The 26,787-nt window shown below is 48.7% G+C and overlaps 1 protein-coding gene across 1 annotated transcript in view; it reads left to right on the top strand.

Moving 5' to 3' along the window:
* PDE6C (phosphodiesterase 6C) overlaps nucleotides 1-26,787 on the top strand; it is a 52,565-nt gene that overhangs the window by 688 nt on the left and 25,090 nt on the right. The window contains exons 2-11 of the mRNA XM_062215278.1: nucleotides 6,940-7,092; nucleotides 7,186-7,275; nucleotides 8,152-8,292; nucleotides 13,370-13,444; nucleotides 14,740-14,804; nucleotides 14,907-14,973; nucleotides 18,052-18,099; nucleotides 22,566-22,715; nucleotides 23,640-23,783; nucleotides 25,005-25,073. Of these exons, the coding sequence (XP_062071262.1) occupies nucleotides 6,940-7,092; nucleotides 7,186-7,275; nucleotides 8,152-8,292; nucleotides 13,370-13,444; nucleotides 14,740-14,804; nucleotides 14,907-14,973; nucleotides 18,052-18,099; nucleotides 22,566-22,715; nucleotides 23,640-23,783; nucleotides 25,005-25,073 (1,002 nt within the window). The remainder of the gene's footprint in view (nucleotides 1-6,939; nucleotides 7,093-7,185; nucleotides 7,276-8,151; nucleotides 8,293-13,369; nucleotides 13,445-14,739; nucleotides 14,805-14,906; nucleotides 14,974-18,051; nucleotides 18,100-22,565; nucleotides 22,716-23,639; nucleotides 23,784-25,004; nucleotides 25,074-26,787) is intronic.

The raw sequence follows: 26,787 nt of genomic DNA, 5'->3' as shown, positions 1-26,787 counted from the left end.
CCAGATAAAGTTTTTTTTTTTTAAAGATTTATTTATTTGAAATGCAAAGAGAGAGAGAGAAGTTGTTTTTTTTTTTTAAAGATTTATTTATTTGAAATGCAAAGAGAGAGAGAGAGAGGTGTCTTCCATCTGCTGGTTCACTCCCCAAATGGCCTCAACAGCCAGGACTGGGCCAGGCAGAAGCCAGGAGCCAGGAGCTTCTTCTGGGTGCAGGGACCCAAGCACTTGGGCCATCTTCCACTGCTGCTTTCCCAGGCACATTAGCAGGGAGCAAGAGCAAAAGTGGCGTAGCTGGACTTGAACAGGTGTTCACGTGGGATGCTGGTGAGACAGTGTGTTTACCTGCTATGCCACAGCGCTGCCCTCCACACCACACCTGCCCCACCCTTTTTTAGTATAAGTATGTCCTCTGTGATGTTAGGCATGGCATCAGGTGATCTTACCTGAGCCTGGTGCACGCCACACTGCCTCCGGGGCTCTGGGACTTTTCTTCTGAACAACACCATTAAAGCAAGCCACCCCCTTCCGGGGGGGGAGCTCAGCCACAGTGCTTACTGCCAGGACTTGGAAACTGCCCCACCACACCTCCCATTCATGCTCCTTGGAGACAGTCAGTTCTCCAGGATAGAATGGCTCACTAACTTTACCCCTACAGGCCAAATGTGCAGAAACCAAAAAACTGCACTGATTGAAAGTTCAGGTATTAGCCTTTGGATGGTTACAAATATGAATCTGGGTGATGGTTAAGGGGGACTGCTTCCCCTCAGCCCCGGATCTCAGATCTAGCAAGAATGAATTGCAGTGAATTCCAGAACACCAGGAGCACGCTGGCCCCTTACAAGGCATTGCCCTTTATAAACACAGAGCCATTAACTCTTTCTCCTTAATCGTCGTGATACATACACATTCTAGAAAGATTGTAGCATACAGATAAGCAAAAAGGAAGAAGTGTGAACTCCCTTTAATCCCTCCATTCCATAGCAGTCATGAGTGGCAGCCCTCTCCCTCTGCACCTGTCCCAGAGTGTCATTTCCCACTCACAAAAAGGGAGAAATGGGGGATGGTGCTGTGGTGTGGTAGATTAAGCATTCACCTGCGGGCATCTGGATGCACCGGCATCCCATATGGGCATAGGTTCGAGTCCCTGCTGCTCTCTTCCAATTCAGTTTCTGTTAATGGCCTGGGAAAGCAGTGGAAGATGGCCCAAGTGCTTGGGCTCCTGGCTCCTGGTTTTGGATTGGCCCAGCTTGGCCATTTTGGACATTTGGGGAGTGAACCAGCAGACGGAACCTGCCTCTCAAGTAAATAAAGAATTCTTAAAAAGAGGGAGGGATAGAGATGGACTGCAATGGCCCAGAGTTGGATGAGAGCAGCTGCTGACAGAGTTTCTGAGCGGCGGTCTGTGGCCGTCTTGGAGAGGCAGGAAGATAATCCCCTCAATGCCTCCTAAAGCTGGCTAGAGGAGGAGGCCCGCACACAGCCTGGAGGCGCCGAGGTCGTCAAACATCATTAATACTCGGCAAACAACTGCAGGGCCGCAGCAGGTGCAAGGGTTGCTGAGGGCCCTCCAGCATCCTCAGGCCGAGGCCTCTAAGCCAGCCTTGCAGGCCAAGGCCAGCTGCTTCGCCTGACTAACCTGATGCCTGCCCTTACGGCCATGCTCCCGGCACCAGTGAGAAGGCCGTCAAGTTTTCTCTTAGGAATGTGCCTCCCGAGAGTCTCCAGTGGGCACCACCTCCGAAATGACTAGCCTATCAACCTGCAGAAAATGCCCTCGAGGAGTTTTTTTCTGAAACAAATTTTAAGGAAGAGATGGGCAAAACTGCTCCTGCTGGGAGAGTTAAGGCGCCTCGTTCTCCACGTAGAGCTCATAGGACACAGCTGCAGAAGTGAGCAGGTGGCCTGGGCCTTTTGCTGTCCACGGGGAACATGTCTGCATGGGTGGGGCCTTCCGTGGGGAGTCTCACCCTGTGCTTCTAGGGGTTCCTGGCCCTTCCGAGTGGGACAGAGAAGTGTGCGTTCAAGACACACGCTCTCCTGAGCTCAGAGCGGGAGGCAAAGGGAGGCCTCAGCTGCTTTCCATTTCTGTCAGTGATTTTCCACGCAGGCTGTTAATCAGGACGCAGGCTCACTACTTTTTAGAAGCTGCAGGTGACCCCCATACGCAGCCCGTGTTGAAAGCCACTAACGATGGAGGGAAGTAGACGCAGGAGGAGCAGTGAACTTCCAGGCAGCCGTGGTGTATTAGAGATGGGCGGGACCCTACGAGTCTGTAGGCCACTCTGTCCCAGGGCAGACGGGAGGCTGCGGTCTCAGCGTTGTGTCTCCTCCAGGCCCAGGTATGTGTCAGTGAGTGGGAAGGGCTGGGACAGAATCAAAGACCCCTGACTCCAAGCCCAGGGCCCTGCCACCCACTCCCTGTCCCTGCAGTTTCTCCTTGCTGTAGCCACCATGTTACCGTCCGCACCGAGAAAGGAGGGAGAAACCAGTGTTTTAAATGAAATTTCTGATCAGTTCTTCACCTTCATTGCCCCTGATGGCTTTCAAAGCATTTTCTCATTTTCAGTGGTTCTGCCCAAGACCCTGAGCAGGAGGGCAGGAGCCAAGTTTTTATTTCCATCTTTAAACAATGCCATTCTGCTTGGGGTCATGTGGGTAGGAAGTGCCTGGGCTGGGACCTTTTAAACGGGGTCTTCTGGAAAGAGTTCGTTTTCTTCTTTTCATTTGAAAAAGTTTTCCATCCACTGGTTCACTCCCCATGTATTTACAACAGCCAGGGCTGGGCCAGGCTGAAGCCAGGAGCCTGGAACTCCATCCAGGTCTCCCATAAAGGTGGCAGGCACCCAGTTACTTGAGCCATCACCTGCTGCCTTCCAGGGTGCACATTAGCAAGAAGCTGCATTCGAAGCAGAGCCAAGACTCGAACCCCGGGTGCTTCAGTATGAAGTATGTGTGTCCCAAGGGCAGCTTAACCACGATGCCGCAGAGCCCACCTCCAGCCTGGGTCTCCAGGGTCCCCCTCTTCCTGCCACACCACTGACCACAGGTGCCTTTTCTCTGGTAAGCCGTGTGTGCACAGGGAGGAAAAGCCTTTTCCACCTGGGCCAAGATTCAGAGCCTCATGTTCCCAACGTTGGGGATCTGTGAGTGCGGCAACAGGGAAGCCACAGGACGTAGGGTGAGTGCTTTGGCATCAGGCTGTTGTGGCTGCCGATCTGGTCTGAGGCTTAGGAACAGTGGGATGGATTGAGTTTCTGCACCTGAGAAAAGCAAATCAAGAACCTGTCTCACAGTAGAAGCTCAACCCGTGCTGGCTGTGGTAAGGTGCTGATGTTGCCGGTGGGGGCTTGGGTGCTGGCTGGGGAGGGCCACAAGAGTCGGGGACTATTGTCCGCCTTAGAACAGGTTAAAGGCAGGGAAACGTAAGAACAGGGAGCAGACATGTCCTCTGCAAGTTAACTGTTTTGTTTTCTATTGGGAAAGCTGTTCATTAACTGAGGGCTCCTGGTTTGGACTGTGGTTTTAAAGACAGCCACGGGAGAAGGCTGAGGCTTTCAATAATTAACTGGGGGCCTGGCTCGCCTTCGTCCCTCCTGGCTCTTCCTTCTGTCTCTGCCTCCTTATCTCCAGGGTCCCTGGTGTTGGATCAGATTTAGCAACCCTGACATCAGCCGGGATCAGGCTCTGCCTGCTCTGCCAGCCTTCTCCCGTGACCTTCAGGGGCTTCGTTGGAGAGGGCCACCAAGGGAGTTCCGGAAGTTGGGAAAACAGAGGAAGTATTCAGGGGTCTGTTGGAGTTAGTGAAAAAAAGATCTAGCAGGCCTCGTCTCCCCTACCCAGTAATCTGGGGGTTGGGGGGAGGGGGATTATCCAGGTCCTTGAAAAGTACAGTAAGCAAGCATGAAAGTTTTTTTTTTTTAACTTTTACTTACAAAAAAAAAAAAAAAACTTATTTGGAAGGGGAGCAACAGGAAGAGGGTGAGGTCTACTATCAGCTAGTTCATTCTCCAAAGGCACACAGTCAGGCCATACCCAGGAACCCAATCCCGGTCTCCTGCACAGGTGCCAGGGACCCGACTCCTTGCGCCATTACCTGCTGCCTTCCAGGGTGGACATGAGCAGGAAGCAGAGCTGGGACTCGAACCCAGGCATTTTCCAAGATGGGATACAGGTGTCCCAAGGGGCATCTTAACTCTTGCCCCAAACTCCTTGCCCACCAATATTAAAGTTTGAAACTTAAAAGTCATTTTCTCAGAATAGCCCATTGAACTTAAGGATCTGTTTTGCATTTAGAATCCAGAACACAGTGGCCCCAGGTGTCGGAGGTGCAGAGGGAAAGCCATGCTGCTGACTTCACCATGGTGTGTGTTTCCGATGCAGGTGATTCTGATCCACAGTGGCTAATAGGAGAGCAGTGCAGTGGGCCGAGGCGAGCAGTGGATTAAGGGAAAGATGTCCGGAGACAGCTGTGCTAAGGCTAAAGATGCTACAAGAAGCAGAGAAGGAATGGGTACTGTGGTCAGGAAAGAATGGCAGCTGTTGGTGGCATGGGGTGAGTGCTGGGCCTGCAGAGGAAGTTGCTCCCACACCTAGGAGGCCTGCATCCAGCTCAGGGCATCGCATTTCTTCAGGGCTGTGAGCTGGCTAGGAAAGTTGGAACTCGAAGCAAAAATGGAAATCATACAAAAGAACTGCCTTTCATGCAAACCTGCCTTGGGCTTCTCTTGTTGATACCTATCGGGCACCCACACTGCACCACTTTGCCAAGTGCGCTCCCCGCCACCATGCTGTCCCGTCTTCACAGCAGGGACGTTAAGTTGTAGGAGAGAGCATCCTTCTCCCCATTTTTAGGTTAGAAAAGTGAAGACACAGAAGTTAAGTAACACTCCCAGGGTCACCCTGTTAGTGCCTTGGGGCCTGGCTCTAGCCCAGGAAGGCTGATTCTAGAACCTTCTTTGCCATAACATCATGCTGCTTCCAAAGGAAATAGTTGGCTTGGGAAAGGTGTGGGTTGATTCCCTTAGTATCACATTTTCTTTGTGAAAGGTCTCATTGCTAGCGCCCTCCAAGGAAGATGCTCCGTGTGGTGCAACACCAGAGTTACCCAGCACACTGGAAAGCACAGATTCCTGGGGAATACGAATCCTACTTTGGGGAGATTTGGGTTCGGAGGCTCTGCTGTGAGACTCTGGATCTGCATGTAACTGCAGGTGATTGTGAGATCCAGCTCAGGTGCTGTTTGAGTGCCTGAGCCGGGAGTTCTGTTGGTCGAGCAGCCCTAGTTTCTCTGGCCTGGAAAGCACACCCCAGTGAGTGGCTCTCGTATTTCTGCTTTGGGAAATAGCAGTACCTAGCCTCCAGGGTTTGTGCTGCTTTGAGAAGCACCATCGACATAACATCAGTTTGGGCCAATGAGCCTCAGGGTTAGGCTGAACGTTTAGTGCTAATTGAAGATCCGGGCCAGGGTCCCAGGGAAGAGCAGCAGGACTCGTGGAAAGCTGAGCAGCTGCGTCTACACCCATCCGGGCTGGGATTCCCCGAAACAACAGCTTCCTTGCCCTCTCAAGCCTTTCCATTCGTGTTTCAGCCCAAACTCATCACTCGGCCTTTGCCATGGCCAGGGCGTTAGAATCATCTCTTGCATCTACTACAGGAGGCTTGCACCTGGGAGGACCTTTCCCCTCTCCCAGAGAAACATAAAACATGGATGTAGACATGAGTGTGGCAGCACATTAAAAACTGAAGCATCTTGGGGGCCCGTGTTGTGATGCAGTGGCTTAAGCTGCTGCCTGCAATACCGACATCCCCCAACACTGGGATGATGTTTGAGTTCCAGCTGCTCTACTTCCTGTGCAGCTCCTTGCTAATGTTCCTAGGAAAGCAGTAGAAGAGGGCCGAGTACTTGGGCCTCTGACACCCATATGGGAGATTCATATGAAGTTCCAGGCTCTCGGCTTCAGCCTGGCCCAACCCCAGTCGTTACAGCCATTTGGGAAGTGGATGGGAGATCTGTTTCCCTCTCCCTCTGCCTTTCAAATTAATAAAATCTTGAAGTGTCTGATGTTGGCAAGAGGGTGATCCTCTTAGACCAGCTCAGTGGAAATAAGAATTTGGATCTTTTGTAAAAGTAATCTATGCAAATAAAAACTGTTTACACCTGTGGATCAAGCAAAAAGGGGTTGGCACTCTGGGGACCCCATCACATAAAAATCGAAGTAAGGGTGATTAGGGCCCTAGTGCTTATCGAAACGGTTACATGAGTAGGGAATAGCTGAGTGTGGGGCACCATGCGAGATTCTGCGGGATGGACTCACATCCATGTGCCTAGGTCTGGAGGGGAGGACATGGACATTATGAAGTGATCAAAGTGCCAGGGAAATTTCGAAAAGCACATCTTATATCGAACGATAAAAACCTTTGACCAAGGAAAGGGGAGGGCAGAGAAGGAGACACACCAAGCAGCCAAGGCTGAGTTCCTCAAGTAGGTGAGGTGAGGAGTTGAGGGGAGCAGTAATAGTTCTTTGTTACATTGTAATGTATAGGTCAACCAACTGCACAAGCGTGCTTTCCTTCTGTAGTTAAGGAGAGGAGCTCCTGGAACTGGGGCTGCGATCCCAGCTTGCTCTCCTTTCCTTTGTAGAGTTTCTGTCCATTGCAGTCCTGTGCCTTCCCCAGCTTCCCTTAAGCATGTCCCTTTCTACTTGGCCTTGGTAGCACCTCTTTCCTCTTGGTCCATCAGCCTAGCCTAGGTGGGCCATAGCTCAGCTGGGAAATACCAGTGTGAAATGTGCAGTTTCATGCTAGGCGGCTGTGGGATGGTGGGTGGGGTGGAAATGTAACCACTGTGCAAGGGCCCTTGTTAACTGTTATGACTTGAATTAGAGAATAATTTGCCCCCTTTTCTACATCCACTCTTTGATTCTGTGCCACTTTTTTCAGAATAGCCACTTTTCTGACTTCATGGACAAACAAACGGGTTACGTCACCAGGAACCTGCTGGCAACCCCAATCGTCATGGGCAAGGAGGTTCTTGCTGTGGTTATGGCGGTGAACAAAGTAAATGCTCCTGAGTTTTCCAAACAGGACGAAGAGGTAATGCTGACCCTTGGCATCCCATCACAGGCTCAGGAAATTTGTGTTACAACCAAGGGAAAGGTGTAATGTTCTCTTCTCTGCCATCTGTAGGTCTTTTCCAAGTACATCAACCTTGTTTCTGTCATCCTAAAGCTTCATCATACCAACTACCTGTACAGCATTGAATCCAGGAGAAGTCAGGTAAAGGGGAGGGGACATCGTTCTGTGCTGACCCGTCCTGACAGATGACCTAGAGCCAGCAAACCCTAGACCTCTCCTACCCTGCAGGGGGTGTTTAAGCCACATAGAGCAGGTGCCAAACTTCAGTGCCAGGTGTCCTCTCATGGTATCTCACTCTTCCTCCTCCCAATCCTCCATCAGGGCATGCATCCTGGGTGGCCTTGGTTTCTTTATCTATGGGATGGACGAGGTTGACAGCACCTACTTCATAGAGTTGGCATAACTCTTAAATGGCCATTAGCTCGTATGTAAAGCTCTTAGTAATTTCTGGGTCAGAGTGAAGCTCTTTGAGGAGCAAATTACGCTTCTAAAGTCCGTGTCCTTCCATAAGGCAAAGGGACAGAGAACAACATTGACAGCCAGAATACCTGAGTCTGGACCACTGTGAACCTATTCCCTCTTCAGTACAAAAGTGGGAGAGGGTTGGGATGGAGGGCTTCCTCCAACCCTTCCCATTCAATCTCAGGATATGTGAAGGAGTCACGTAGCTTTCTCTTTGTGAGGTCTAGTGGGAGCCAGTGGGCTGCTAACACTGGGCCTTCTGCCCACAGACTGCCTCTGCCTCCAGTTTTAGGACAAACCCTTTGGGCTCCAAGCATTTAGACATGGAAACACGGCTTCTTCACTTCCAAAGACCTACAGCTTTGCAAAGGTCTACTCATCATCCCATTTGAGCATCAGAGTGGCTGTTGGGTGCATACATGTTCAAAAGCATATCATATTGTCTAGTGATATGTACAAGTAGTCATTTTATGTGCCTCACGTTTGCTTTGGCCAATGCTTGCTTGCTGGCTTGCTCGCTCACTATATTCTAATTGTTTTCATACTGGCTTTCAGATCCTTATGTGGTCAGCCAACAAAGTATTTGAAGAGCTCACAGATGTTGAACGGCAGTTTCACAAAGCACTCTACACAGTTAGGACGTACCTGAACTGTGAACGGTACTCCATCGGCCTGCTGGACATGACGAAGGAGAAGGTCTCGCTGTGCCATATGTTTTGTCTCCCCTAAAGCCCCTGTCAGATACACATCACCTGAGACGTGATTCAGTGAGAAATGGGCGCGCTACGTAAGTAAGCAGTCGTGCTAGGTCCCAGGAGCCAGGGCCAAGAAAGTGTAGAACGGAGGTCAAGGTGTGTTGGTAGGCTTGCACCTTAGCTTTTCTACTTCCTGCCTGGCTGTGTCTTCATCAAGTCTTTTTTCAGTTTTTAGAGTAGTTTTAGGCTTACAGAAAAACTGAGCACTTATGTACAGAGTTCCCCCACACGCCCTCTTCCCTCCCACCCCAACCACCACCAGTGTGCCCTGTTGCTAGCGTCGTGTGTTGGTGTGGTCAGAGTGGCTGAACCAATATGGATGCATTCTTATGAACTATAGCCCACAGTGCACATTCCTTTGTGTTGTGAAGTTCTGGGTTTTGACAAATGCGTGCTGTCCTAGAGCTGCTGTTACCTCTGACCAGTGGAAGGCACATGAAGGAGATCTGTGACTTTGTCCCTGAAGGCCAGTGGGAGCCAGCGGGTCCCCAATGCCCTAAAAATCCTGTGCTCAGCTCTGCAGCACCCCCTGACCAGCTCTGAACTCCTGGTGACCACTGACAGTTTTCCTGCCTCTACTTTGGCCTTTTCCCAGATAGAGTGTTGGGATCATATAGCGTGTAGCCTTTTCACACTGGTTTCTTTGACTTAGCGATATGCACTGAAGTTTCTTCCAGGTTAACTTATGGCTTGATAGCTCATTTTTTAAAAAAGCTTATTTAGTTAATTTAAATTTTTAATTGACAAATATTATATATGGGTTATAATGTGATACTGATACAGATTCACTGTGCAATGATTATTCAAGATAATTAACATATCTAGTATCTTGCATATTTTTTGGTAGTGCAAACATTTAAAGTCTACTCTTTTAGCAAATTTGGAATGTATAACACATGATTATTAGCGATGATCACCTTATGCAATAAATGTTGAAAATCTATTCCTTTTGTCTACTTGGAACTTTGGGCTCTGTGGGCAACTTCTCCCTCTCCCACCCCTCCCTCTAGCAACCAATGTTTTATTCCCTACTACTATAAATTTGACTTTTCAAAGATTCCACATAAAAGTGAAGTCCCACAGTTTTTGACTTCATGTTCCTGGCATATTTCACTTGGCATAATATCTTCTAGTTTTGTTCATTTTTGTAGCAAATGACAGGATTTGCTCCTTTAAGGCTGGATAGTATTCCATTGTGTATATAGTCCATATCTTTTTTATTCATTCATCTGTCAAAGGACTGTTTTATTTCATGTCTTGACTGGAACTTATTTTAAATTGCTGAATAATACTTCATTGTAATGGCAGTTTGTTTATCCATTCACTTATTGAAGGATTTGAGGTAACTCCTAATTTCTGGCAATGTGGGATAAAACTGCTGTAAACATGTACAGGTTTGTGTGTGTATATTATAAATCTTACTCTCATTGGGTAAATACCAAAGAGTAATTGCTGTATCATGTAAGGCTACATTGATCTTTGTAAGAAACTGCCAAACTGCCACCAGATAGGACTATCATTTTGCTTGTCACTGGTAATAAATGAGAGTTCTTGTTGCTCCAACATCCTCACCAGTAGTTAGTGATGTCAGTATTTTGAGTTTTAGCCACTCTAGGAGTTGCAGTCATAGCTTGTTGTTTTGATTTACAATTCTCTAAAGAACGCTTTTCATACGCTTGCTATTTGTTTGTTTTTCTTTGGCTGTTCATCTGTCTGGATCATTTGCCCATTTTGTGATTGGGTTGTATCTTCTTACTTAGTTTTAAGAGGACCATGTATGTTTTACATATAAGTCTTTTATTGAATGTTTGTTTTACAAATATTTGCTCCCAGTCAATGGCTTGTCTCTTTCATTAGCTTAACAGTGTCTTCTGTAGAGCAGAATTTTAAAATTTTAATAAAGTCCAATTTTTCTTGATTTTGGATTTTGCTCTTGGTATAGTATCAAAGAAGTCTTGACAAACCCAAGTTCACCTAGGTTTTCTATGCCATCTTCTAGACTTTTTATAGGGTTTTTTTTTTTTTTTGGTTTGTTTGTTTTACTTAATGGTCCATGATCTATTTTGAGTTGTTTTTATGAGGGGTATAAGGTCTGTGTGTAGATTGATTTTTCTTTGCATGTGGATGTCCAACTGTTCCAACATAAGTTGTTGGTAAGACTAATCTTTATCCATTGTCTTGTCCCATTACCAAGGATCAGTTAATTATATTTGTGCAGGTCTTGTTCTGGATTCTATATTCTGCTCCATCGACTTATTTGTCTCTTCTTTCACCAACGCCACACTATCTTGATTTTGTAGTTTTAGTCTTATGTCTTGAAGTTGGGTAGTGTATGTTCTCTCTCTTTTTTTATCTTCTGTAATTCTTGGTTTCCTTGTCTGAAAAATGAGGACATGTTTTTTGTTTTTTATCAGCTGTGAAAATTAGAGGTTATATATATCTATGTGCATAATGTTATCAGTACCAATTTAATATTTTGTATTTTAAAATTTTAGAGATCATTTTAAAGTAGCAATTATGAAATATTTAATATTCACAATAATGTGCTTGTCTCTCTTGCTATATCTGTTGGACTTATCCCACGTTATGCTATGTCATTTCTATTCCTTATGATACATGAGACTGCTAGTTATTTTTCCTCAGTGGATGAACACAGGACTGGATATCAGTAGGGCTGAGTTCTGATCCTGGCTGTGAGCCTTCCTGGCTGAGAAAATTGGCTGGGGTGCTTTTGGCTGCAGGAAATATCTGATCAGCTAACATCTTCAGCGAACTGACAGTGACTACTTCATTTAACAAGAAGTTCTAGGATTGTCTAATTCAGAGTTCAGTAGACTCAGCAACGTCCCAGGAGCTTTCCATTTTCCTGGCCAGGTCTTGGGCACCTGCTGTGTTGGTGATGCTACCTCTCATGGAGGGTAAGATGGTTGGTGTAGCTCAAAGTGTGACACCCAGAAACATGAGAGAACCCGGAGGCATTTCCTCCAAATGTCACCCTCATCTGAGGAACATCTTTCGCTAGCAGCCCCTTGGCTGATTTCTCTCCCTTGTCCAGAACTGGGCCACGTACCTGCCTTCAAACCAATCTAGGCACCTTATACAGATGAGTCATGCAGGGCCAACTTCCCTATACAAATTCCCAACTGTATGCAAATCAAGTTCTACTAGCAAGAAGAATAAGGAACAGATATTGGGATATGGCAACCAATACTGTTGACCATCTGATGTGACCTTGGCCCAGCCTCTTAACCTATCTGTTGAATTATCTATAAAATAGCTACTGCACATTGAGTACTTTGAACTAAATGCCAGAGCAGGTGATTGATGTTTATTATTCATTTAATCCTTACCATGATGCTTTAGCATAAATTCTACACCAACTTTAAAAATTATTTATTTGAAAGAGTTACAAGAGACAGAAGCAAATAGATTTTTTTTTTTTACTTTATTTTTGACAGGCAGAGTGGACAGTGAGAGAGAGAAACAGAGAGAAAGGTCTTCCTTTGCCGTTGGTTCACCCTCCAATGGCCGCCGCGGTAGGCACGCTGCAGCCGGCACACCGCGCTGATCCGAAGGCAGGAGCCAGGTGCTTCTCCTGGTCTCCCATGGGGTGCAGGGCCCAAGGACTTGGGCCATCCTCCACTGCACTCCCTGGCCACAGCAGAGAGCTGGCCTGGAAGAGGGGCAACTGGGACAGAATCCGGAGCCCTGACCGGGACTAGAACCTGGTGTGCCGGCACCGCAAGGCGGAGGATTAGCCTGTTGAGCCACGGCGCTGGCCAAGATCTTTTTTTTTTTTTTTTTTTAAAGGTTTATTTTTTTGAAAGAATTACGCAGAGAGAGGAGAGGCAAAGAGAGATCTTCCATTCAATGGTTCACTCCCGAATTGGCCGAAATGGCCGGAGCTATGCCAATCCAAAGCCAGGAGCCAGGAGCTTCTTCCAGGTCTCCCATGCAGGTGCTGGGGCCCAAGGATTTGAACCATCTTCTGCTTTCCCAGGCCACAGCAGAGAGCTGGATCGGAAGTGGAGCAGCCGGGTCTTGAACCAGTACCCATATGGGATGCTGGTGCTTCAGGTCATGGTGTTAACCTGCTGCACCACAGCACCAGCCCTGAGAGATCTTTCATCTGCTGGTTCATTCCCCAAATGGCTGCAACAGCTGGAGCTGGGCCAATCCAGAGCCAGGAGCTTCTACTGGGTCTCCCTTGAGGGTGCAGGGACCCAAGGACTTGGGCCATCTTCTACTGCTTTCCCACGCAATAGCAGAGAGCTGGGTTAGAAGTGGGGCAACCGGGACTCAAACTAGCACCCATATGGGATGCTGGCACTGTAGATGGTAGCTTTTCCTGCTACACAATAGCACCAGCACCTATTATTCCCATTTTGAAAAAAGATTTTATTTATTTGAAAAGCAGAGTTTGCAGAGAGAGAAAGATCTTCCATTTGCTGGTTCACTCCCCAGTAACTGCAATGACAAGGGCTGGGCCAGTCAAAGCCAGGGGCCTGAAACTCCATCCTGGTCTCCCATGTGGGATGCAGGTACGCAAGTACTATGACCATCTTTCACTGCTTTCCCAGGCACATTAGCCGGCAGCTGGATCAGAAGTGGAGCAGCCAGGATTTGAACTGGCACCCATATGGGATGCCAGTGTCACAGGTGGCAGCTTAACTGGCCATGCCACAACATCAGCCCCTGTTTATCCCACTTTACAAGTAAGAAAGGACTAGGCTACCTGTTTAGTATCACAAATTCCTGAGCTAGGAATTATATGAGGGTACTTCCAAAATTCAAGGAAAGTAGAATTAAAATGTTTATCTGGGTATAAGTTTTTTTGAAATACATGCGTATTTTTTTTCAGAACATGCATCTTCCATGAACTTTTTAAAGTAGGTCTTCTCAGCTCTAGAATTCCAGAACTATATAGACAAACATAAAGTATACACACACATAGTTCATGTAATATGCTCTAGATCATGTGAGTTTCTGAATTAATGTTTAACTCTAATTGCCTCCAGGAATTCTATGATGAATGGCCCATCAAGCTTGGTGAGGTTGAACCCTATAAGGGACCAAAGACACCAGATGGCCGGGTGAGTGCAAACACCTTCCTTGATGCTCTCTCTGCCCGGCAGCAGCTGCTGAAACCAAGAGGCTACAGAGCACAGAGAAAAGAGCACTGGCCTGGAAGGGCGGGCGTTCTGGTCCTGTTTTTTCCCTACACGACCCTGGAGTGGTAGAAAGGACCCTGGACAAAGAGGTTGGGAGTCAGGTCCCAGCTCTGCCCCAGGCAGCTCTGCGGCCCTTGCCCGTACTCATGGTTTAGCCTCTAGAGCTCCTCTGCTGTGAAGGCGGGGCTTGGTAGATCAACAGCGCTTCTCAACACGGAGAAGCGTGAGGGCCACATGCATAGCCCTGTGCAGGGGTGCTGGATGGACTGGGTTCTCCGAGAGCAGCACGGTTAGATTTACTTGCTCCAGGGCAGGACCCGGGTCTGTTCAATTCCCCACTGGGTCCTCAGCACTCAACGAGGCAAGTTGATGGGCTGAAGCATGTCCACGCCTCAGGCTCCTCAACTGCCCATGAAGCAGAAACACTGACATGAAATCCCATCCAGGATTGACAACGGACCCAGAAAACCTGTTCAGATAAGCCAGTGCTGGAAGGGCTTACGTGCTCACGGTACAGGATGTGCCGTTCACTGTAGTTGAGAAGTTACATGACTTGGTCTAGTGAAGTATCTAGATACTACTCAGACACATACATGTGTTTATATATATGATATATATATTAAGATTTATTTGTGTATTTGAAAAGTGGAGTGATAAAGATATCTTCCATCCACTCCCCCAGATGCCCACAACAGCTGGGCTGGGCAAGATCAAAGCCAGGAGCCAGGAGTTCCATCTGGGTCCCCTATGGAGGTGGCAGAATCCCCAGTATTTGGGCCTTCACCCGCTGCCTTCCAGGCATGAGAGGAAGCTTGATCGGAAGCATGGAGTAGCCAGGACTCACAAGCACTTTGATGTAGGATGCAGGCTTGCTAGACAGCAGCTTATGCACCTGTGCCACGGTGCCTATTCTACAGAATAAAAAGGGATCAGTTAAGTTCAAAACAGGCTGGTTTAGGGATTGAGAGCCGAAGCGGCCCTCAGAAGCTGTTTGGCTGCAATCAACTTTTTAAAAACTGAATTTATTTCAGCCTTCATGTATATGTGCGAATAGTCAGTAGCATTTCTGGTTTATTACAATTTGGTAATCAGGATAGGAATAGTCTGTTTTATACAGAATGTGACTAGGAAACAGGGGACTATTTGTAAGAGTTTTTCATTGAAAAACTGTGTCCTTTGAGAAATAATGTGCTAAAAATCTCTTCCTCCTTTCTTAGGAAATCATCTTTTATAAAATCATCGATTACATTTTACATGGCAAGGAAGAGATCAAAGTGATTCCGTGAGTATTGCCATGGTGTTGCCCCAGGAGTCGCCGGGTTTCTGGGTGCACAGTGGGTTTCTCTGCAGAGCAATGATCTTCTCTTTCCTAATCTTCTCCAAGAACACCTCCTGCGGACCACTGGACTCTCGTTAGCGGGTTGCCAACATACGTTGCTGAAAACGGATTTGTAAGTTGTTGAACAAATGCAAATTCTAAATGATAGTGCATTAACCTCTTACCAGCTAAGGCAAAGATGCAAGTGTGACTGTAAGATGACCCGATAAAGGTGAGATGGCCATGTCTGCCAGTGCAGGAAGTGGAAAGGAGAACCTTGGCAGTCGCGTGTAGGTTGGAGCAGCCAAAGCTAGGGACTGGGACCGCAGTCCAGGTCTCCCGTGTGGCAGGAAGGAACTCAGTAACTTCAGCCATCAGCACCGCTCCCCAGGGTCTGCATCAGCGGAGGCAGGGAGCTGGAGTCAGCAGCTTGAGCGGGGAACCGAACTCCCGCACCCGGCTGTGGCGTGTGGGCATGCTGACGGGCTTCTTACCCCCGAGGCAAAATGCCTGCCCAGGCCCTCGACTTCTTACTCTGCAGACACGGAAATTTCAGACATCTCTGGAGTCAGTGCCTGGGATCCATGCTGGCTTTAATTCTATCTCAAATTTGGTGGTCAGTTTTTTGAAGCATGAGCTGGAGAGGGGAGGATAGAAAGAGAGCCTTGGAACTGTTGATTAAAAGTGTGGCACTTTGACCCATCCTCTGTCAAGGCTGTCTTGAGGCCTCAAAGGATGGGCTGACAGGTGTCACTGACAGGTCAGAAAAGAGCAATGAGCTGCTTTCTCCCTTTTTAAGACACGGAGGATGTCTAGCTCATTGAATAACTTAAAAATCCAATTCAAGTCAGATCTTGAAATTAATGGATGGCACGGAAGATCGCTGAAATCCTTAGGGTGTATGTGCTTCTAGAAACTTTGGAGTGGGAGTGTTGAGCAGCTGGGCAGCCACTGAAGGTGCTACACCCCACACTGAAGTGCCTGGGGTTAATTCCGGCCTCTGGCTCCTGACTCCAGCTTCCCGCTGGTGCAGACACTGGGAGGCAGCAGTGGTGGCTCAGGTACATGGGCACCTGCCACCCACGTGGGAGACCCGGATCGAGTTCTGGGCTCCTGGCTTCCGTTCAGTTCAGTTCTGGCTGTTGTGGGCATTTGAGGATTGAATGAGTGGAGGGGACCTCTCTATCTCTCTCCCCATCCTTTCCTGTCTTTCTCTCTTTGTCTTTCAAAGAAATAAAGGAGCTGGAAGATTTTCACCTTTCTTTGTACAGAAATAGCTGCTGTGCTTCAGCCACCGTTAGACAGCACTTACATAGGGAGCAAGGGGCTGGCGGGGTCTGGGGTGGTGACTGGGGCACCCACTCGCCTATTCATAAGGCTTCTAGATTTTTACAAATTTGGGGAAGCACATTGCTAAACTGTTGGCTGCCTGAACCCCCTCCTGGGGTGGGAGTTATTACATTGTGCAAACCGGCAACTGATACAAACCAGGGCTCTCCCAACCCCTGGCCAGGAGCATCCACTCCAGACATCACAATTCTAGTTTCTTCCCACAAATTTATTTATTTATTTATTTTTGACAGGCAGAGTGGACAGTGAGAGAGAGAGAGAGACAGAGAGAAAGGTCTTCCTTTTTCCGTTGGTTCACCCCCCAATGGCCGCTGCAGCCTGCGCACTGCTGCCGGCACACTGCGCTGATCTGAAGGCGGGAGCCAGGTGCTTCTCCTGGTCTCCCATGCAGGTGCAGGGCCCAAACACTTGGGCCATCCTCCACTGCACTCCCGGGCCACAGCAGAGAGCTGGCCTGGAAGAAGGGCAACCGGGACAGAATCTGGTACCCCGACTGGGACTAGAACCCGGTGTGCTGGCGCCACAGACGGAGAATTAGCCTATTGAGTCGCTGCACCGGCCCTTCCCACAAATTTAAACAGGTCATTTAATCTTACTGGACTTCCAAGATTTTATGATTTTTTAAAAAATTTATTTATTTATTTCAAAGTGTTAGAGAAAGAGATCTGCTGGTTCACTCTCCAAATGGCCGCAACAGCCAGGGCTGGGCTAGACTGAAGCCAGGAGCCTGGAACCCTCACTGGGTCTTCCATGTGGGTGCAGGGGCCCAAACCTTGGGCCATCTTCTGCTGCTTTCCCAGATGCATTAGCATGGAGCTGGATCAGAATTGGAGCAGCCAGGACTCGAATCGGTGCACATATGGGATGCCAGTGTCACAGGCAGGGGCATAACCCACTGTGGTGTGCCACAGGCTCACTTAGATTTTATGTTGGTGGGGAGAAATGTAGTCTTTTATTAAAACCATTGCAGATATGACTCAAGATGGAATTCAGAATGACCCAAAAATGGAGTGATTCCTTGTCCTTACGGATGTGAGCAGTAGTCTGTGACGTCCACTAACACAGGTGACATCGTGTGATGAGTCCTCACTTGCGAGTTACTAAGACTGCCTGGCCTTTTCCTCCTGCCTCTTCTTCTAATCTGGATCCCGCTTAAAAAAAAAAGGGGTGGCCGGTGCCGCGGCTCAATAGGCTAATCCTCCGCCTTGCGGTGCCAGCACACCGGGTTCTAGTCCTAGTCGGGGTGCCGGATTCTGTCCCGGTTGCTCCTCTTCCAGGCCAGCTCTCTGCTGTGGCCAGGGAGTGCAGTGGAGGATGGCCCAAGTGCTTGGGCCCTGCACCCCATGGGAAACCAGGAGAAGCACCTGGCTCTTGCCATCGGATCAGCGTGGTGCGCTGGCTGCGGTGGCCATTGGAGGGTGAACCAACGGCAAAAGGAAGACCTCTCTCTCTCTCTCTCTCTCTCTCCACTCTGCCTGTCAAAAAAAAAAAAAAGGGGGTGGGGTGGGGAAAGCAGCTCAGCATCACTGCCGCACCTGTCCCAGCAGAGCGGCCTTTCTGTGCGGCTTGGCCTGCAAGGCTCAGCTGGTTGCTTTGATTGGAAGGGGAGCCTTGGAAACGGGGAGAGTGGGAAGCAGCAGAGACTGGGATCCGTCCAGCCAGGGACTTGGCCACGGAGAAGCTACCTTCCATGAGTTACCGGCAGGTTGGACCCAGCCTGAGGTCCAGTGTCCATGATCTACCTGCGAGCAGCTGAGAGCTGTGTCCACAGCCCTCGGTTCCATGCACTCTTCCTCTCCTTTGGGGCTTAAGTGCCGCCCCCACACGCTGTTACAGATGGATGCTTTCTCTCCCTTTACAGATCTGCAACATGCTCAATGCCCCTGCCGACGAATACTTCACCTTCCAGGTAACTGCCAGTGGGCCTCGGCTCTCAGGGCTGGGTGTGTGTGAGTGTGAGTGTGCGTGCACGCACATTTGCTAGCTCTCTCCTCCCCTCCTCCATCCCCAGAGGCACACACAGGACCCATGTCCACTCACCCTGGCTGAGCCATGGGCCAAGCAGAAGGGGCTGGGGAGGAAAAGAGGAAGAGAGGAGACCAGGGGCCCTCGCTTGGGCACATCACTGGTGCTCGATGCTTTTTGCCTGCACCACTGGCTGGACCCCGACTCCAGTGCTCTTGGCGGGTTCCCACTGGTCCTTCGGCCTGGCAGCTCTCACAGCCACAGAACCCCCGTGGTCCCTGTCCTGCTGCTATACTGTTTCTTCTCTATCCCTGGCATGCAGACTCACTTCCTGGAGCACCCACTTACACTCACCACAGGTGAGCCCCTGAACCAGCCCCGCAGTGGGCTGACCACTCCCTTCCAGCTCAGCAGCTATGGCTTGAACGTGTCCCCTCAATGTTCACGTGTTAGGAACTTAACCTTCATGTTCACAGGTGCATGGGGTGTGAAGGTGGAGACCTTGGGAGGGAGTCAGGATCAGATGCTGTCCTAAGGGTGGGTCTTCCTGAAAGTGTTAGTGGCTGTCTAAGAAGAGGAGAGTGTGGAGCTGGCCCCTCTCCATGGGATGCCTTCCACCAGCCTGCATCACCCACCAGCACCTTTATGTTGGACTTCGCAGCCTCCAGAATTGTCAGGAACACATTTCTCTTCTGTTTTCAATTACCCAGGCTGTAGGATTCTGTTACAGCAGCAGAAAAATGGATTAAGACAAGGGCTTTTTTCCGGGACATGGCTGTGGGACTTCGCTTCTCAGCTGAGTTCATAATAGGAGTCCGTGTATCTTCTGTCACTCCCTCCCCACCTGTCACCTCCCCACCTGCCACCTCCTAGCCTCCTGTCACTCCTGCCCACCCCTCAAAGGGCATCAAAGGACAAAAGATCAGCCGGCATTTGTCTCTGCAGCCTCTTCTGGCCTCTGGCACGTCTCATGCTGTGTCCTGCATTTAACAACCATCCAATTAGAGCCCTAATCCCCACCAGAAATAGAGAGTGCGCTCCCTGGTAGTTACTGCTGTTATCTGGCTTTGTCCGAGGAGGACACACAGAGACACACGCACCCCACACATGTCCACCCCCACCCCCCCCACACATACCCCCACTCACACACAGCCCTCTCTGTGCTTCCATGGGAAAGCTCCCTGGGGTGTGAATGGTTCCTCCCTAGCTGCAGAGCCAAGCCAGGCCTTGGAGAACCTGTCCACACTTGCTTGGTTACCTGGGCAGTTTCCCTGGGATCTGCCTGCCCAGCCCTTTGCCTACTGACATGGAAAACACGCAAACACCATATGGCTGCATTTGCTCTAGCTCCTTCCTCCTTGCAACCAGAGCCTACTGGTGACCACGCTGTGCTTGGCGCGATCCCAGTATTTATGGCAACTGAATGCCAGGGAAGAATGCATGAACAGGAAACAGGACAATGGTTGTCAAACAGGGGTGGGGTTGGAGCCAGCCCAGGAGAGACAGGGCTGCTCTCTAAGGTTTGGGGGTATTTCCTCTTGTGCCATGCCATTGCCAGTGATAGCCCTGGCAGAGAGGAGGCTGAGGACCTCCCTGGGGCCTTGGTGGTCCCATGGTGGGATAAACCTTCAGTCCATGGGGATGTCCCAGGTCTCCAGAAAACATCAGTGGGTGCCCCCGAATGTGAGCTGCTCGGCTCTCGAGCTGTGAACGTGCAAGTCCAGTGGGCTCTGTGCTCCAACACCCACTGTCCAACGTGCACCAAGGGCCTGCTCGGCATGGCACTCCAGGCCAGAGTGAGCATGGGCAGTAGTAGGAAAGCAGCCCATCTCTGCTGACGATCGGACTCCATCGACAGGTGACTGGCCCTAGAAGCCCTGATAGCCTTGCAAACTGCTTTGCAATCTTTGCTGGGATCTTGGGTGCTGAATTCCAATCTTCCGCCCCTGCCTTTCTCCGTAGCCCTGCAGCTCGGCCACATCTGTCTGCCAGTCCTCCCAGCCCCCTCCCTGCCTCTGTCCCCTTTCCTGCAGGCGTTGCCCAGGCATCGTTCCAGAGGGCAGCTGCCCTCCCCAGACTCCACCTTCTTGTCATGCACATCCCGGTGCGATGGAAAAGCTGGTGCTCTGCCAGGCGCCGCTAGCAGAGGCACTGACTCTGGCATGATGCCCCTTGCGGGCACGGTGCAACAGTGTTCTCTTGCTGCTGTCACCAGTGACTGCCCAGTGGCTTAAAACCACACACGTGCATTCTCTTACGGTTCCGGAAGTCAGAATCTCGGGAGTCGTCTTGGTCCGAGATCAAGGTCTGGCAGGACTGTGGGAATTTGTCCAGACCCCCTGCCTTTCCTCGGCTCCTCCAGGCTGCCTGGAGACCTCTTCATCTGCAGAGCCGGCTACTGCAGCCTTCCAGTCTCACTGCGGCCACCCCAGCTCCTTTTGGGATTCTGACTTGACCTTCTGTGTTACTTTCAAGGAGCCTGGAACTTACGCTGGGTCCGCCTGGGAAATCCAGGTTCCTCTCTCTCCCTTCAGGTCAGCTGATGAGTGACCTCCCTTAATTCCATGTGCCGCTCTGATTCTGCTGTGCCTGGGAGATAACATTCACTGGTGCCAGGGATTGGGATAGAGACCTCTCGGCGGAGGGGCACTGCTCTGCCTGCCACAGTGTTCCTTGAAGTGAGCTCAAGGGTTCCTTCTTTAACACCAGGCAAGGAGATCTGAATTCGCAGGGGAAAAAAATCCACAGAATTTTCAGATTTAAATTTTTGTCCTACTAGTTTTTCTTACACCACCCTCCTGTCAACAAGCTCAACTAATGGCAAAACACTTCAGTATAAACAGGGAGCAAATGAATATTTATGGAAAAACCGAGGGGTAGTACAATTTATTTTTGGAAACTTTAAGTAATATACATGGGTGCTTTTGGTTGTAAAGTTATTTTGCTCATGTGATATATTTCCTGTTAATGACTTTGCCCCAGGTCCATGTAATTACATAAAGATTTCTCTGTTTGAGAACACTGTGTGATGCATTTTGTGTTCTAAAGATTTGACCATCAGGGCACATAAACAGAGGTTTGTTTCCTCTGCTTTTCATTCCAAGTATAAAAGCCATTAATGGGAAATAAACAAGCTACTTGTTTATGTAATTAATGAGGGCCTATTACATGCTCAGCACTGTTCTATCACTCGGGTGAAATCTAATAATTTATGAAATAGTCTTTATCCTTTGGTAAGTTTAGAAAATAGTCCCACAAACCAGAATCAATTGTGAAGCGTTAACAAAAGGAATGCTAAGCTGTGTGGTCTGGGCTGTAAGTGCTGTTGAAATCTGTACAGAAGTTAGGGCTTCTTGGGCGAGGCAAGCCTTCCCATGGCCACTGAGGATGACTGAGCAAGCGGGGGAAGCTTGGAGAACAAGGAGTGTGGTGAGAGGAGTCCTTGGCTACTATGGCGCACAGGCCATTCCACAGTTCTGTCCAGGGGACGTCAGAATTACCTGGGCGCTTATTTGAAATGTGTGCCCAGAGACTATGAAGCAAGCTAGAAAGAATCTGTTCCGTGGGGTCTTTGGGCCGCACTTTGAGAAACGCTCCTAAACTTGTGTCTGCACCCATCCCCAGCCTGTAAGCATCTGAAGGGTAAAGTCTGATTCATTCGTCTTTGTACTCTCAACGACTAGCTCTATTCCTGACCCATCAAAGCGTCTTCAAAGGTGTTTTCCAAACTCAACATGCCAAAGGGCGAAAGACCCTCTTGGTGGATCAGCGAGGATGTCAGAAAGCACACTAGGCGTATCAGCAGAATCGAGTCTAAAGACTTAGCTGATCCAGTGTTGATGAACAGAAAAAGTGAAAAGAGAACAGCGAGGTAATGCAATGATCAGATGCATTTCCCTTACCTAGGACTGGGGAGCCAAGGGAAAACTCCAGTGTCTTTGTAATACAGACCCTTGGTTCTAGGACATCCGGTTGGATGTATACGAGTCCTTATAACACTGATATCCTAGTTATGTTCTGACACAACATGGGAATTGCACATATAACACCCAGAGATTAATAATAGACTGAGTGGTGGGTGGTGGGGTGACGGCTGTAAAGAGGGGGTAGGAGGGAGCCTTGTAGTGATGGAGAGGTTGCAAATCTACGAACTGGCATAAAATCCCCCACACACGTGTGTAAAAATAAGTGCATGTCAGTTTGGTGAAACCCAAATCTGCTCTGTGGGTTGTTCAACGTGTACTTCCTTGCTGGCATATTGTATTGTAGTTACACAAGGTGTTGCCACTGGGGACAAGTGGGTCATGGGTGTATGAGACTTCTGTGGACATTTCTTTTATGACATCCTATGAATCTAAAAGAGTTTCAAGAAGTTTGCAAAAATAACTTCTGTTCCCTTATTGTCCCTAGAAAGGACCTGTGGATGAGACGGGTTGGGTCATTAAAAACGTCTTGTCCCTGCCCATTGTCAACAAGAAGGAAGACATCGTGGGAGTGGCAACATTTTACAACAGGAAGGATGGAAAACCTTTTGATGAGCATGATGAACACATTACGGAGGTAAGCACAGCAACCAAGCGATGGAGGCAGGTGAAATTTGTGACATAACAGAGGATGCGTAATTGTTTATTCTAGAACTGCATCTGAAGGCAGTTACGACATGACTTGCAATCAGTTTACTGTGTCATTTCTTCCATTTCCTGATTTCTGTCAACAGCAACATGTTCTACAAAAATCTATGATTCTGGCCGGCGCCGCGGCTCAATAGGCTAATCCTCCGCCTAGCAGCGCTGGCACACCGGGTTCTAGTCCCGGTCAGGGCACCGATCCTGTCCCGGTTGCCCCTCTTCCAGGCCAGCTCTCTGCTGTGGCCAGGGAGTGCAGTGGAGGATGGCCCAAGTGCTTGGGCCCTGCACCCCATGGGAGACCAGGAGAAGCACCTGGCTCCTGCCCTCGGATCAGCGCGGTGCGCCGGCCGCAGTGCACCAGCCACGGCGACCATTGGAGGGTGAACCAACGGCAAAGGAAGACCTTTCTCTCTGTCTCTCTCTCTCACTGTCCACTCTGTCAAAAAAAAAAAAAATCTATGATTCTGGCTTAATCAAAATTCTTTATAATGCAAGGAAAACAGGGAAGAAGGTTTCTCTCTCTCTCTCTCTCTCTCTCTGCGCTTCTATTCCCTCTCATTCTTGTCCCCAGTCCTTTGTCTAATTTTTAGGTCCTGCCTTATTCTACTCGTGTTTGTAATTCCTCTCCACGAACAATGTATTTGGGGTGCATGATACACTTGGTGATGCAAGGGCTTTGCCAGTTTTTATTGTTCGGGGTTGACTAATACTATGGGTTTTTTGTTTTGTTTTGTTTTGTTTTTTTGATTGAAAGACGGTGGAGGGGAGAAGGGTTGATAGGAAAGCACGCGGTGCTGCCTCTGCGTCAGCTTTCCTTTAACCTTAGAGAAGCTGAATGAGCCTTTCTACCTTCTAGACTCTCACACAATTTCTTGGATGGTCTCTTTTAAATACTGACACCTATGAGAAAATGAATAAGCTAGAAAACAGAAAGGACATCGCTCAGGAAATGCTCATGAACCACACCAAGGCCACTCTGGAGGAAATTGAGTCTATTTTGGTAAGCAGAGAATTCAGTCTTGTGCTGTCAGATCACAGCTGCTGGAGGTTGCCTAATCACCCAGGGTTCTGACAACGGTAGGGAGTGAGGGAGGAGGGGCTGCACGAGGACCCTGGGGGCCCACATGCTCTTACTGGATGCCCAGGCCGCTTGGTTGGAAGCGCAGTTTGTCAGAAACAGCACCGGCGTCTGCAGAGGCTGAAGTAGGGACATCTCAATTCAAGTAAACATAGGTGTCCCGGAAAGGAGGTGGCTCAGTCAGCTGTTGTCATGTAATGTCGTGTAACAACAGTCCTATATCTCAGTGGTATGCAGGCATGAGGATCTCTTCTCGCTCATGCATTTGTGGGTTGGCCAGGTTCGACTTGGTTCCAAGCTGTGAGTTTGGGGCACTCCATGTGTCTCTCATCTTTCTTGAACAAGCAATCACCTGATAGTTGTTCTTGCTATAGAGATCATAGAATTGTGGGAGAGCGGGGCTGGCGCTGTGGCACAGTGGGTTAACACCCTGGCCGGAAGTGCCAGCATCCCATATGGGCGCCGGTTCAAGACCCGGCTGCTCCACTTCCCATCCAGCTCTCTGCTATGGCCTGGGAAAGCAGTAGAAGATGGCCCAAGTGCTTGAGCCCTGGCACTCATGTGGTAGACCGGGATAAAGCTCCTGGGTTTGCCCTTGTTCAACCCTGGCTATTATGGCCATTGGGGGTGTGAACCAGCAGATGGAAGATTCTTTCTTTCTCCCTCCCTCCCCCTCCCCTTCTTCCTCCTTCCTTCTCTCTCAGTAACTCTGCCTTTCAAATAATTTTTTTTTTTAAAAGGAAGTTTTGAGGTATTAAAAACGAGAAGGTGTGGGGGGAATAAGAGGAAATTGCTATCAACTATTGAAAACCAGATGGAGGCCACTCATTTTTCCCTTTCTTTCTTGCCTACACACAAACAACCCACACTCTCCTCCTTTTTCTTCCTCTTCCTCTTTTTCAAAGGCAGCTGCTGTTATCTTTTGGGAGGATGGGGAAATCAACTGCATCAGATTATTTCTTAGGTCAGGCTTTTCACAACTAGTTTCTAAAGGTCTCCTCCTATCCAGTGTGCATCGTTGCCATGGAATTTATTACAGCATATTTTAAATACACATATAGTTTAACTGATTTTAGTAGTGGAGAAATCAGGTAGACACCTCCTTGACAGGAGTCTCATACCTCAGTTGCTTGTCTGTTGCAGAAATTTAAGGAAAAGTTGAATAAAGATGCAATTGAAGACTGTGAGGAGAAACAACTTATCAAGATTTTGGTAAGTGTTTTTCTTCTCCCCTTAACGCCCTTTGGATAGAACCTCTGTATGTTAGGATGTGCATCCTCGTTTATTAAAGAATGTTGTTTCCTCTTTGCTGATACTTTTCAAGGATGATAGGGAAGGAGATTCCTTCTGAAGGGTCATCTCCAGGTTCCCTGCTTTCCTACCTTTGTCTCCTCCAGTCCAGTGCACAGCTAAGCCCCTGACTGTTGTGCACCAGGACTGCAGGCCCTGTTTATTCTAACAGTGTGCATTGCCCGGAGGGTGGGACAGGGTTATAGTGGACCCAGACTGTCCTGGGCACAGCCATCTGCTGTTGGGCTGCTGGATTCCTGGCTGAAGTCACCTTCTTCTGTCTTGTTGTGTCCAATCGACTGCTAAACCCACTCACTAAATTCAGTGTCCGAGGTGGTTGTTCTCTGTTCTAGAATGTGCATTTGAGTCTTCAAGTTCCAACTCTGTGTTGACACTTTCTATCATGTGATCTAATTTGACTATCTTTTGCTTGATTTTTTAAAAAATTATCTACCGTAATTTATGTATTCCTCTCGATACCTGAGTTACCTCTAGCTCTGGTCCTGCTGTCTACTTTTACTCTTGGCTTTTCAGTCATGGGATCCTATTTTAAAATACGCTTCATAATTTTAATTAAAAACCAGAAATTGTGGTAAAACTAGTAGAGGCTTTGAGTGCTATTATATTTCTGGAAAGAAAATTAGGTTTTCTTCTGGCAGATGAAGTGTTGCTTTTGTGTTTGGTCAGGGATGCTCTTAGTTTTGCCTGGGGTCCTTATTTGTATGTGTAGAGTGTGACTCTTTGAGCCTGTAAATCTCCCAGGAGATTGAGAGGCTTGAATTCTGTCTGATTGAAACTGAAATGTCACATTTAATTCCTTCCCTCACTGCGTTATTCCACTCTCCATTGCCCCTTTCCAAACTGTGACACACGTGTTCTTAGCAAAACTAAGCTAGATTGTTCGGCTCACCTGCCCCTTTTATGGGCAGCCTTATACCACTGGCCATTGACTCCGTGTGGATTTCTCAGTTGCCACCGTCCATGTTTCTGGGTCACCTGAGGCTCTCCTGCCCCTCCCCCTTTCCTTGGCTCGACCTCAGCACTAGGCCCTCATCCCAGGCCCTCACTCACCCTCAGTGCCGTCTTGTAAAACAGAACTAGTTGACATCCAGGATGCTAGGCATCTTCTAGATCACTGTTTAGAGGAGGAAGGGTCTCGTGTTGGAGAAGCAGGAAGAGGGCAAAGAATCAGTTGAGCTACCACCCCTCCCCCCCCAAAAAAAATAATAAAAGTAGCCTATGTTGAATGTAAAATCCATCCTGGGCTAATCCCAAGTCATTGATGCATAAAACTTGGGAACTTGAACAAGCCAACATATAATTCAGAGGAGTTATCCAAAATGACCGATCATTTCTCAGCTCCATAAGGATTTGACCATTTCTATTCGTTCTGGTTTTTTCTCTAGGAGTGCATATTAATTTTGGGTTCAGTGAAGGCCTTGAGGTGTGATGACAGTTTAGTGTCTCTGTGCTGGAAAGAGCAGGGGTAGCAGTGCTGTGACTCCGGCAAAGTGGGGGGTGGGCACTACCCCACCTTCCTCCTGCTCTCTAGGACATTCCTGGCCACTCACAGACGCACTGTGGCCAGCATTCGCCCAACCGTAGAATATCTGGAGAGGATCTTCTAAGGGACGTG

This window comes from Lepus europaeus, chromosome 17 (assembly GCF_033115175.1).
Source record: "Lepus europaeus isolate LE1 chromosome 17, mLepTim1.pri, whole genome shotgun sequence".
NCBI classification, from domain to species: domain Eukaryota; kingdom Metazoa; phylum Chordata; class Mammalia; order Lagomorpha; family Leporidae; genus Lepus; species Lepus europaeus.
This window is presented reverse-complemented; position numbering and strand designations above follow the sequence as displayed.